Genomic DNA, 13,202 nt, shown 5'->3' with positions numbered 1-13,202 from the left:
CACTTATCACAGATTTCTTGCTACCTTTGTAGAGATTATTAAGTTTTTCGAAGCAGGGAGCAGCAATAATCAACTGAGCTAATCGGAATTCGAACCATTGACCTTCCAGATGTTAGTTCAAACTGCTGTTTTTACTACAAGAGGACGCACGGAATTGCTATAATTCCTTGCAATGTTTCTCCCAAACTTAAAGGGTGACTGGAGAGAGGCATGAAACTCAGTTAGCTAAATCCAAATGGTGAAGAGTTATCGTTTACCATATTTTAGTTCGGACGCAAATGTAGAGACTATTAGGCTTTTCGAAGTAGGAAAACCATCTTGCTGTTGCTGGGATTCAAACCGCGGATCTTCCATTTGCTAAGTGAACGTGTTGACCAATTACACCACAAGAGAAGACAAATCAATAACTCTTTACACTGTAAACTCAGAAAACGACCAAAATTCAGAATTCGAAATATGACTTCTAGTGGTTTCATAGCCTATTTGCTATATCGTAAAATTAAAACACTTAAAACTGTCATTAAGTGAAGGACTATCGTCTCGTATTTCCAGATATCTTATTTAAATTCCCTTACTTATTGTTATTTTAATTATCAGGAGCAGATTCAAAAAACGTTTTAAGCTGGATCTCGATACAGACTTCTAACATTTCTACAATTTGTTTTATTTACTGATGATTATCAATGAAATTTTCTAAAGAATTATAAATTGCACTATGTTATTATGTATTTCATCTCAAAAGCTCAACGAACAAAAAATATTTTTTGAGGAATTTTTAACGTTTCGCATCATATTTCCAATTTATCTCCAGCAGTTTGAGTTCATGCCTTGATTTCCATTATTTCCCCAAGTACCATTTATACGGAGGTAAAATATTTAGTCTACTTTGCTTTATTATATATATATATATATATATATACTTTATAAATATTTTGTAAATTAGATGATGATTTTGTAAATTAGGAAGCTGTTATGTTACGTTATGCGGCCTGGTAAGTGAGACCATTCCAAAAGAATTTTAAGGATTTAAATATATGACAGTTTCCACTCGGCCTATGAAATAGATATTTCAGAGTATTGCCATTCATTGCGATGTAAGATATTTAATTTTTTATTCATCTGAATTACGCAAGTAGTTTCTTTAATGATTTAGAAGCAATAAACGAATTTACTAAGTGCTTATAATAAATGATATAATTTATAACACAGCCTATTAATAATTTGTATCAACATTTTAGATAGTATTATAATTAATAGAACATATTTCTAACGCAATATATTACAAGCCTTGTGTCTAATAATGGTTTGATTGAACTTTATTTGATTTAAATAGCGGGGAGTTTTGTGCGAGGATTTTAGTCATCCCACCATTACTCCTCATAAAGTCCCAGTCCTTTGCCGCTTCAGTGAGAGTAAATTGATTATGAGGTAATGAGAAAAGAAGTTCTTTATGAAGAGTACGACATACCGAAGCCCTAAAAATGGATAAAAATGTTCCTGCCATCGAACTCTTCACAGGCATCGGATTCTTAGTCGAAACCATTCAGATGGCCGTAAAATTAGATAGCTGTTTTACGATTCCTGCTCTTTCTAGCTTCAAATGTTCATTTTCATTATTTTCTTTAAGGGTTTAGCTACTTTCATAGCAACTGATGCTTTTTCCTGTAAGTTCTCCACAATAGACTACGTTTTTTATTGAATGCTTCTTAAACAACGTTAAAATAAGTATGCATTTTTACTTTAAAGAGCCAGGAAATTTTACTAGTTTAAGACTTTGTCGTAAAACTCAAATATGTTTATAGAATCAAGAAAATTTTAGAAATGTTATAAGATTCAACAAAATTTTAATGAGCAAAGAAAATTATCTGGAAGCATATTGCAAATTTTATAAATTATAGCTAGGTATCAATTTCGTATCCTAGAAATACAGTTACATAAGCTGAAAAAAAAAAGCCAACTTTTCAGTTTTTTTTTTTTTTTTTTTTTTTTTTTTAAAGGTTTTTACGTGTTTTACATTTTGTGTCATCAAAAAAATTATTACATTCAAAATGCTTTTACTCTTCAAGTCAAAATGCTTTCGTATTTCAATTTTTAAGCTCTATAGAGCTAAAAAATACGAGACAAAGTAATTATAAGCATTAAGCAGGCCATTAAAACAAAGTAGAAGCCTGAAATTTTCAGTTTTAAAGCCATGGATTATTGAGCTGGGTTTTTCAGCTATGCCTGAATGTTTGTTGCTCCTCAAAACGAATTTAAGCAAGGAGAAACAAGTTTTACAGGAGCAGTATCTGAATTTTCCTGCTATTCTGCTTCGTAAAAAGTAATGCTATTCATGAGTATTTGAAATGTATATTTTGTTTCTGTTCTGGCATTGCTAGAATACATCTAAATGAGATATACTAATGTGTAAAAAATATTTCTACATATTATTTTTACATATGCATGCATTTTGCATGCTTCATATCACTAGAACAGAACGCAAATCAATAAAAATTGGCTAAACACAAAATATCTGAAAGTCCCGCAGAGAATGAAGATTTCGCTTTGAATATTCAGTTTCAAAAATTGGACGTAATGTTACAACGAATATTTTACTTTAAGTTAAAATGAAAAAAAAAAAAAAAATATTGCCAATTCTTAATTATATGTGCCAAGATGGTAAACTCATATGCTGTTTTCCCGCGCGAAAAGCTTTTTTTTCCCGTTTGCTTCAGATTGCAACGATTTTTTTTTAAATAGAAAAGCGCTCAATTAATATTTTTTTTTTTACATTCAGGTTTCAAAAGAGAAGAAAAAGGAGTTTGTTAAATAATCAATGAAGGTTTCCGATTTTAACGATAGCCCAAAATGGTGTGTTAAATTGCTGAGCTCGCAGTCTACCAGTCTGTCTACCCTCCCTCCTACTAACACATTTTTTTTTTTTTTGTCTTTTTAGATTTATTATTAAGCATCATTTTCCTTGCACTTATGGCAATTACAATTCAACAGCAAAATCACGAAAATTTTAAAAGCAGCATAGCAGTGTACGTTTAGAATTCCTGATACAATTGGCATACATTTTCTTCTTTTTTTCAGTCTTTTCTCAGTTTATCATATCGATGTTCAGTTTTCTTGCTTAAAATAGCTTTTCCAATTTTTTTTTCTTCTTTTTTTCAGTATTTTCTCAGTTTATCATATCGATGTTCAGTTTTCTTGCTTAAAATAGCTTTTCCAATTTTTTTTTCTTTTTTTTTTTTGTCTTTTTTTATTAAAGTTTTATACGTTTACTTTATTTATTGAATATCACGTTCCTGGCTTTCACGGCAAGAACAGTTACGTCAAGAATCCGATTCAACGGTAAAATCACATTTAAAGAGAGCGTATCTTTAGAATTTCCGATAGATAGTCCTCAGCACTGGAAATAAAAATGTTTTTTCGTACGGTTTTGCCACTGCTCGCTTTGCAATTGTTAAGTTTGTTAATCAAAAATTCGTTAAAGTTTTACAAACTATGCAGTACATCGTCTGAACTAAAGAGAAAATCAAAATATTAGCACACGTTATGGGAACCCAAAACTGGTTCTCCAGTTTCGCTTTCAGGGCCTTAGTAAATAAATATGTTCCTTTATTAAAACTAGAGATCCGTGACAAAATTCATTAAACTCATCGAAGTAGAAACAAGCACTGTTTTCCTTTAATCGACTTCTTTATTTCATAAACTCCTGGAGTCATATCTTCACCTTCTCTGCCAGAAACTCAAACATGATTATCTCTGAAAAATAAGCTTTTCGGATGATTCTTCGAGCCGAAATTCATCTCGGAGTAAAATTTCCTCGAAGGTGGAAGGATGGTAACTCAAAATTTTTCTAAAAGTAAAGTGAATAACGATCAAAAGAGCGCCTCCCTCTGCATCGACACCTACAAATGAAGTGCCAAAAACAGCAAGTTCGCTAATCCATTGCCCTTGTCCTAAGATTGATGAGAGTGTACTTGTTCCGTGAGTGGTGTTCCAGGTGCTTCTTGGCCACCTTCCTTTGCCGCTACCTGCTTTAATTAGAAAGGAGAAACTCTTCGTTTTTTCGCTGTTGTTCATGCTTCTGCTCTTGTCGAGGATTTTGGAAAAGGAACAAGAGTTTGAGACTCACATGTCCACGAGTGAAGCTGAGGAATTTTGTTTTAGTCGAAAGTTTTAGGTTGTTGTTGTTGCTGTTAAATTATTGTAGGACAGCATAGTTTCTTAATCTTTGAAAAAAGGGAATAAATTCTGTGATGCATGCACGAGACTCTGGCGCCTTTCATCGACATGCCTGGCACTGATTAATTTCTCTCTATTCTCGGAAAATATTATCTTATAACGAGCTTGTATATTTTTCTTTAATGGTTTTCTTCAGATGATGATTATCGATTATCACTGAGCTTGCAGTTTTTAATGAAAATATCATATTTCTTTGAAGTTAAATTAAATATTTTGAAAAGGATGTTAAAATTCATAGATCATATATTATTGATTTGATATAAAATAAGATCCGGAAACATTTGTCAAAATTAATCGAAGCATTTTAATAAAAATGTAACAAATTTGGGTGACTGTAGAAAAATTTAAAGCACAAGGTAACGAAACCAGTTATTTCAGTCGGAGATTTGAATAATCATAATAAGGTTAACTAAATGGTAAAATCGTAAGAGAGGCTGTTAATCCGTTTTTATATCTATATTGTAATATCCCAGCTAAAATAGAGTTCCTTGAAAGTTAGAATACCGAAGAACTATGTAGATACTATTCGCTGAGTTCTTGTTGCGTAAGTAACAAGTCCAAACAAAGGTCAAATTACCGTTTTATTCGACTCAAAATAGATTTACAAATGGTCTCTTTTGGGTGTACAAGAAGTCTTCACTTGGGCTTTAATTCAAAATATCAAATATAAAACTAAATTAATGCTAGATAAATTTAATCAACCGAACACCAGCTCTTAAATTAAGGATCACCAGTGTATACTACCAGACACGCAACGCAGTCAGCTGCCCTAACCACTATACCGTCTGGGATGCACACGTTCAAAAATTAAAAAACTATTAACGAAATAAATAAAACACCCGCATAGTGTTTTTCCAAGGACACTGTTAAGAAAATAATGTTAGAGTATGATTTTAATGCGTTACTTTTGTAGTGCAATTACAAAGATATTCATGACTTGACAAAAAGTGAAATCAAAAGAATGGCATCAATTTTGACTAGCGTTTTACTAAACTACCTGCTTCTCAAATACATAAATTCTCAAGAATCGTTTTTAAGTAATTTTTTTAAATAGTAAGGAATTTAGAACTACTGTCATCCTCAGACGGGAAATAAATGAAATAACGTCTTAATATAACTATGGCTTCTCAAACAGACAATGATATATTTTAGTTTCTTTAAGTTTTTTAAAAGTTTTTTCTTATGATTATATTAACCCTTTAGTACTTCTCATATTAGTACTAAACCAAATACTCGTCTACTCTTCTTTATCTATAAATATAAATTATTGCTTATTTTAACTGAAACATGATATAACTTTATAAGGTTTTACGTCTTTCACTTGGAAACTGCGACCAACCTTTTGGTAGGCATCAGGCGATTTATCCCTTTATCTGAAGTATAGCAGAAACTTAAGAAGGGTATAAAAGGTTCAAACTTAACAAGAGGAACAGAAAACACACCTAATGCTTACAAGTCTGTCAGCACATATCGCGAGAAACCCAAAGTAGGAATTCATATGTAAAGCTGAATTTTAAGAACTAAAAAGCCAAAGACTAAGAGCGAATTAACGCGAAGTTGGCTCAGAACTTCACCAGCTTGTTCAACTATCGGCAGGTACAATGCAAGGCCAATGACAGAAACTCTTATCTAAAGTATCAAACCTAGCAACGTGGCTTTCAAGACGCAGAACACGTTCTAACTTAACAATCTCAAAACTTCCCTTTAAACACATATGAACTGATTTGAAAACGAAAAAGTAAAAGTTACAGTACAAATTCCAAACATAAAGTAATTGGTTATTCAAATTAAAATAAACCTTGATCGTACAAATTGGGCTTTGAAAACTGATTACTTAGAGACTTAAAAAGAATTTATTACCAAAAAGAGTACATATAACAGATTAGGTACTTTAAATTGAGTATCATTTAAAAATATCTAAGTGTACCCAGTGCGTTGAAGTTAAGAAAAAGTTAAAAGAGGTTACCACTTCAAAGGTTCATTCATCAAATTTATCTTTTTGAAGAAAATTCAGTATAACAGCTCTCATTTCAAACATTATCATTTCAAAAATGCAAAAACAAAATATCATGCAGTAAAATAATTATTTTTATATGTAAAAATATGAAGAAAAATTACGAGACAAATTACGTGCTCTGATAATAAATAAAACTAATCGAAAGGCAGATAAACAAAAAGCATCCATAGCTCATAGGAAAACGGAGAACGCATGCAATGTAAAATAAGAATAAAAATCAATAGTTCAAACTATATAGAATAAATTTCTTTAGACACACTTTAAGGATAATTAGCCATAATAAAGTAAGAAGAAATTAAATTAGAAATATCAGTTTCCCTACTGAGATTACTAATGTAGAAAATCAGCTTCAGGTCCTCACAAAGCTTAGTTCTTCAATAATATGATATATACGATATCCATCGAAAACATCGCGGACGAAAACACCGTATAGAAAACAACGCAAGGCGAAAACGTCGTATTACAAAACATCGTGGGAATAAAGAAAGCAAAGAAAAACATTGCAGTTCTAATCATCGTCGAAAATAAAGCGGCTCAGAAACTTCGCAGTTTCAAAACATCGTCGCCGAAAATATCGTGGTAAAAAATAAAGTACCTGCAAATCGTCGCATGACTATAATATCGCATACATGCCGTTTTAATGTTTTAAAAGCTGTAAATGTAAATTCGCATAAGGATTTGGAAACGCAGGAAGGAAAGAGGGATATTTTTACTTTTATATTTTATATTTTTGAATGAACTAATAAAATTTATTGAAAACTTAATAAGTCGAAAAGTAATTCAACCTATAGTATTTAATAGAATTTTTAATTTATATAGTTAATTAACAAAGGTCATTAATAAATTCATCTTTTTTATAAAGTTTTACTCATAGTTTTCATGAAAAATACAGCCAAAAAATGTTTATAAAAAGGAAGATAAATAACTGCATGAGGTTGCCTCAATAAAAATTGCTTAGTTAATTATCAAATTACTTTCTTTCACGTTTGTTAATCTGTAGTGTCCAGGTGGGTTAACTTCTGTCTGGATACAGGAGTAGCAGGAAACTACACAGAAGAAGGGTTCAAACCCTTTATTAACTCTTTAAAATTTACAATGCATCAACTCGACGCTAACAAACTTCGCCTCTACTTGGATGGTAACTGAAAAGCAGGTAATTGAAAATTAAAAGTTGAAATGTTTAACAAGTGCTAAACTAACCTACGGGGCTCAGCGAGATCCCGAACTTCAACCCCCTTTTAAGCTAGTGGGAGTAAGGAAATGCAATTAAGCCACTTGAACCAGCAATAATCAAATGTACCTACGGCAGAGACGGCAGCTAGAGCCTAAACTCCCCCTTTCTCCTATCGAAACTCAGCTTTTAACTACTTCCTTCAAACTATAAAATTTGCATGCGTTCTCGCGCGCTACAATATTTAACTATTCTGGCATTGACAATTAGGGGAATGAAGGCTTATAGAAAAGTCTGAACTTAAAATTTAAAATGTTAGTTAAAATAAATATACATCCCTACAAATCTAATAGTGTTTTGATTAAATTATATCTTGTTGCGTTTCTATTTATTCTTTAAATGTCTTTAACATTTCTTGGGCTTCCAAATCTTTGTGCGAATATACATTTGAAAATTTTAAAAACCTGAAAAACGCATGTGTGCGATGTTATCATCATGAGATGATTTTGCAGGTGCTTTATTTTTTTACCACGATATTTTCGACGACGATGTTTTTAAACCGTTTTATTTTTGGTGGATGATATTTTGTACCGTGATGTTTTAGAACTGCGATGTTTTCTCTTTGCTTTCTTTTCTCCCTCCGATATTTTGTACCACGATGTTTTCGCCTTGCGTTGTTTTCTCCGCGACGTTTTCGTCCGCGATGTTTTTGCTGCGATGTTTTCGGCTGTAACCATATACATAAAACATATGTATGCTGCGATGTAACCATATACATACATACATAAAATTTACAAAATTTGCAAAATTTTAAAAACCATTCATACTTTTGAAAAAACAATTGCTGTTTCTAACAACTCTTTACCAGATTCTTATTTAATAGTTTTCAGGTTACTTTTGGAAATGATATCTTACCATTATTGCCAACTAAAATTACTATATTTAATGCAATTGATTTTTTCTCCCTCTAGTCGGATATTTGCCATCAAAGCGTCTATGAGCTTGTACATTCAGAAGACAGAGAAGAGTTACAACGCCACCTGATGTGGAATTCACAACTTCCATCAGACAGGAACGGTCTTACTCTTCAGGAAGCCTTATTAACAGGTACGTCAACGTCTATTCCTAGCACTTTCTTGTCGAGTGGTAACGAAATAATTTTAGACTTAAAATGTATAATACTGGTATTTCATTTTGATCTTAATTCATTGCCTTTATATAAGATCTTAAGGAGAGTTAATCACCTTTGCGCAACACAAAAAGTAAGAATTTTTCCCGATTTTCGAGTTTTAATAAGTCAAATTGTTATGGTCATAGATATATGAAATTTTCAGTGTGTCATCTCTACAAATAGATAATTATGTTTCTTGATTTATTTACTAACAGTGTATAAGAATTTGTTTTATAAAGAAAAAACAATTTGTATTTTCCCCAAAATTTAAAATTTGTAAAGTACTGCGCGCAAACGGACAGTAATACAAATCTAGTTACAGTAATAATTTTTACAATTTTGTGATGAAATATTATTAGGTATGATTCTTCACCTATTTAAATTTTAAAATATTTATTTTATTTCAAAAATGAATTGTCGCAATTACTAAAACGAAACTTTAAAGTCCCTGCACTAAAATAATAAAACTCCAATCCTCATCTTGTGGAGTCATTAAGCAAGAGATATAAGAAATGAGCAATGCCCTCGCCGAGACTCGAACCTTCACCTCTCGAATACTCGCCTAGTGTGCAACCGTTACACCACGAAGGCATGCAGAAAGTAGGGATAAAATACCTTACATACTCCTCCTTTTAAAGAGCGATTGGTTATTAGGGAACCCAGTCGCCAAATCATGGCGGTGAAGAATCATCATCCACTACCTTTTTAGTTCGGGCGCCACTGTAGAGTCATGAAGATGTTTATGAAACGGCATATGTGAAAAATGTGCAATGCCCTTGCCAGAACATGAACCTAAACCTCTAGAATACTACCGTTAAACCACTGAGGCATGAGTAAAGGAGGGAGAAATACCTTATAATCTCAATCTGTTGATAACTCCACTAGCGTAAGATTGTTTTCTTACTGTAAAATAGAATCTTGTGAGATATTTAATTTACTAAACATTAATTCCAAAACTAACAACATTATTTGAGACAAAATTGTGAAACAGCTGTCTTCCTATTTTACTCATTGTTTGCTTTCTTATATAAGCATCATAAATCAAATGATTGGAAAGCGAACCCTAAAGATTTAAAAAATGCTTTACGCGTCCAAAACATATATTACTTTTTTAACTAAGCCACTTTAATACAAATCTTTACAGCTAAATTTATAATAAAATACTTGTATGCGTATTTAAATTAACACCTTAGTTACGTCGCTTATGATGGATGAAGTTATTTATGTTGCCCAATGGAAGAAAGTACTATTAAACAACTGAATACAACTTTGCAACTAATAATTTCAAGAATGACGGTTAGGTATGCACTACTTAAAATTAAGCAGAGTTTAAAATTTTATCTATTCAAAGTGATATTAAAAGTAATTTTGCTTTTCATTTTCCTCCTAATCTGCTCGACTGTCATAGCTTAGAGAAAAAAATAGTAGCAGTATTGAAAATCTTACCACCAACTGGAGTATATCAATAGTTTTTATGAAAAGTATCATACGCTATTTCTTCGAAACATGCTTTCTCATTTTAACTTCCATTAGCAAATGAAATTACTCTTATTACACCTTATTCTAATATGGTTAACTTCTGTCTTCTAAATCTAAAATGTCTAAGCCAATTTTTAGACACATTTTGTGTAGTTATACAATTACCGTGTCTCTTCAAATAACAGAAATTTAAACATTATATAATATTTAGCGTTCGAAAACTTTTAATTTCGAACTATAAAAATTCAGCTCTCCATTTATGCTTTTATTTATTTTTGTAAATGATATCCGTTCACTTAATAGACTCTATGAACATTTAGTTACGTGAAAGTAAATAAATAGAACTGAAAGGTTGGCTTCTGATTAAAGAGATCAGAGATTTTTCAGCAATCTCCTACATAATTTTGATTTAAATATTACAAGTTTAAATTCTCCGTTGCAAGCAAGGCGAAAATTCATATTCAACTGTAGGAAAACATAAGGAGAGAATTTTGACGAGCAGCCGACGCCATTGTCAAGCAGTGGGTGTGGGAACTCAGCATTTGGAGCTGAATAAAAGAGGAGGAAGTAAATATAAAAAAAGAAAATACAAGCTTCCGAAAGAATGATAGAAAATATGAGTTTGAATGTGTGTGTGTTTGTGTGTGAGTGTGTCTATGTATGTATATAATACATACACGTTTATCTATATATTGGTGCCTTCTTTCCCAGGAACCGTTCGGGGTAATCCACAAATTTCAGTTTCCCAGAATAGGAAATGCAATCTTTTATATAATATGGTTTATGAAACACATATTTGAGTTTCTCCAGGTTCATGCTCGTAAATTGCACATTATAATTTTCGCAATTTCAATTTTTGCATTGTTTTTTACTTTTCATTTCGTACTCATTCTTAAATAAACTTATAAATCATAGAACTTCCTTAAAACTGAGTCCTTGCTCTCATATTCGGTTAATATGATCGGACTGACAGTTTCTAAGTATGTTAAAAGCTTGTAATTGTGTTCACATATTGAACGACTAAGACAGAAATTTTTATTAATTAATAAAAAATTAGTGATATTATTAAAAATTAGTCGTTATCATGTATAGTTATAGCTAACGGTAACTTTAATGTATTGTTGCCAAATTGTCAAATTACATACAGAGATGCAGGTAATTCATCTTTTATTATTTTAAAACCAGCAAATCGTTTAAATCTTATCAAAACATTGCATAATAAATTTTTTTCGACCAGCCGAAACGAAACGACTAATGTAAGAAATGAAATCCCAAAATTATAATTCGAAGATGCATATAAAGTCAAAACTTTTAAAAAAGAATCTAAATACCGATAATTAATTAAAAAATGATATTCTTCTTCTAGTTTATGACAGTTTAGGTCACAAAGTAAATGTCTTCTTTATGTAATGTAACTTCATAAGCATTTTAAAGTTGTTTTCCTGGCAATCTCTCTCCGAAAGAGATCCAACCTTAACGTATAAAAATATATATGAAAATGATATTGACGAAATCTATGAGGAATTTCCTTTAGAAATGAAATGAGAGCGGCTCTCTGCTGATTACGATTAGAAGAAAACCATGCGTCATAAGTTTCAGAAATACTCTAATATGACATTTTAAAAACAAAGTTTTGCTTTAAAACTAAAGGCAATCTATTATTAGTTCAAAGGGGCTTTGTCCTTGAAGGACTATTGTTTTCGTTTTGCGATTTTGCCTTGAATCACTCTGAATGTCCGTTTCACTTTTCAAACTGTTGCCACCAAATACTATCGCCCTGTATTATATTTGAAGAAATTAAATAATGAAAAATCTACATAAATTATGTATGTTTCTTGCATTGTGATAAAACAACGACACTTAGAGCCATCCAATTTTGAATGACGTAATCCTACCGCGAATATGGGCATCTGCAAGACCAAATTTGAAATTTGGAATTTGTTTTATTATCGGTTTCATATTTTGTAAAACTTTAACGAATTTTTGATTAACAAACTCAAGGATTTCAAAGAGAGTAATGGCAACACTCTACCGGGGGGGGGGAACCTTTTTATCTTCAGCTCGCGGAACTGTGTATCTGAAATTCTACCAAATTAACTCTCGAATATTTCCTCGAATTTTCTATGCAAATGTGTAGAACGTTTTCGTTTTGACCTCTGAATACACAATGAATATTTTAAAAAGTATTCTTATTGCTTTATAGGGATCTGTTTAAAAATAAGGTTTTCTATTTACAGAAGCCTTCTACATTTAATGTTGGAAATGTTTTCAAATCAATATTCATGAATATAAAAGATTAATTCATAATATTTTTCTGGAGAAATATTTTTTTCCGACCACGTTCGCAAGAAACTCACTGCTTTCCAGAAGAAGTAGGTAATAGTAAATTTGACATAAGTGGAAACGTAATGCTTTATCTGATGTAAAATTTTGCTCATGAGAGCAAACTTTCATAAGAAACTAGTAATTCAGTTGTATTTTAGAGACATTGGGTATTTTTTGGAAGCAGGCAAGATGAAAAATGAGTAATCGCCTTCGCCGAGAATCGAACCACGGAACCTCTGGAATACCGGCCCAGCATCCAGAACCACTACACCACGAAGGCACGCCAAGAAGTTGGGAGAAATACCTTATATACTCTCCCTTTTAAAGGGCGACTGGGGTTTTTAGGGGACCCAATCGCCAAATCCTGGGTGTGGAGAGTCATTACCCATCACCCTTTTAGTTCGGGCGCCACTGTAGGATTCTCTACTGTGTATTTCTAAGTCATACTTGAAAGTGAAGAATCTTAAGAACTAGTAAGCGAATAATCGCTTGAGTTCGTGAGATAGAAAACAACAAGTGAGAAGGCTGAAATAACCCTTTATTATTCCCACTAAAGTTTAACAAAATTCCGTCTTGGAGTTGAACAATAAAGACGACGCTTGGGCTTGAACTTAAGAGACTAAAAATTAAACTAAACTAATCTTATCTAAAGAGATATAGCCAAAGATATCAAAATTCTAACAGAGTTGGCCTCTTAACGCTAATTGACTGCGAACTATCAAGGGCCTAAAGTACGGCCGAGCGTAGTAATAGCTTACGAGAGAGTAGCCTAAAAAAGGCAGACGCATGCTGACCAGAATATCTGG

At 32.0% G+C, this 13,202-nt stretch overlaps 1 protein-coding gene across 1 annotated transcript in view; it reads left to right on the top strand.

The window, feature by feature from the left end:
- The window catches only part of LOC118195411 (uncharacterized), a 380,537-nt gene that overhangs the window by 326,328 nt on the left and 41,007 nt on the right, over positions 1-13,202 (top strand). Inside the window, exon 5 of the mRNA XM_085817665.1 lies at positions 8,393-8,528. Coding sequence (XP_085673791.1) covers positions 8,393-8,528 — 136 coding nt within the window. The remainder of the gene's footprint in view (positions 1-8,392; positions 8,529-13,202) is intronic.

Source organism: Stegodyphus dumicola, chromosome 5 (assembly GCF_044657685.1).
Source record: "Stegodyphus dumicola isolate Sdum_Otavi_A_Nest chromosome 5, ASM4465768v1".
NCBI lineage: Eukaryota > Metazoa > Arthropoda > Arachnida > Araneae > Eresidae > Stegodyphus > Stegodyphus dumicola.
Note: the sequence above shows the minus strand (reverse complement) of the source record. Positions and strands in the feature narration are given on the sequence as shown.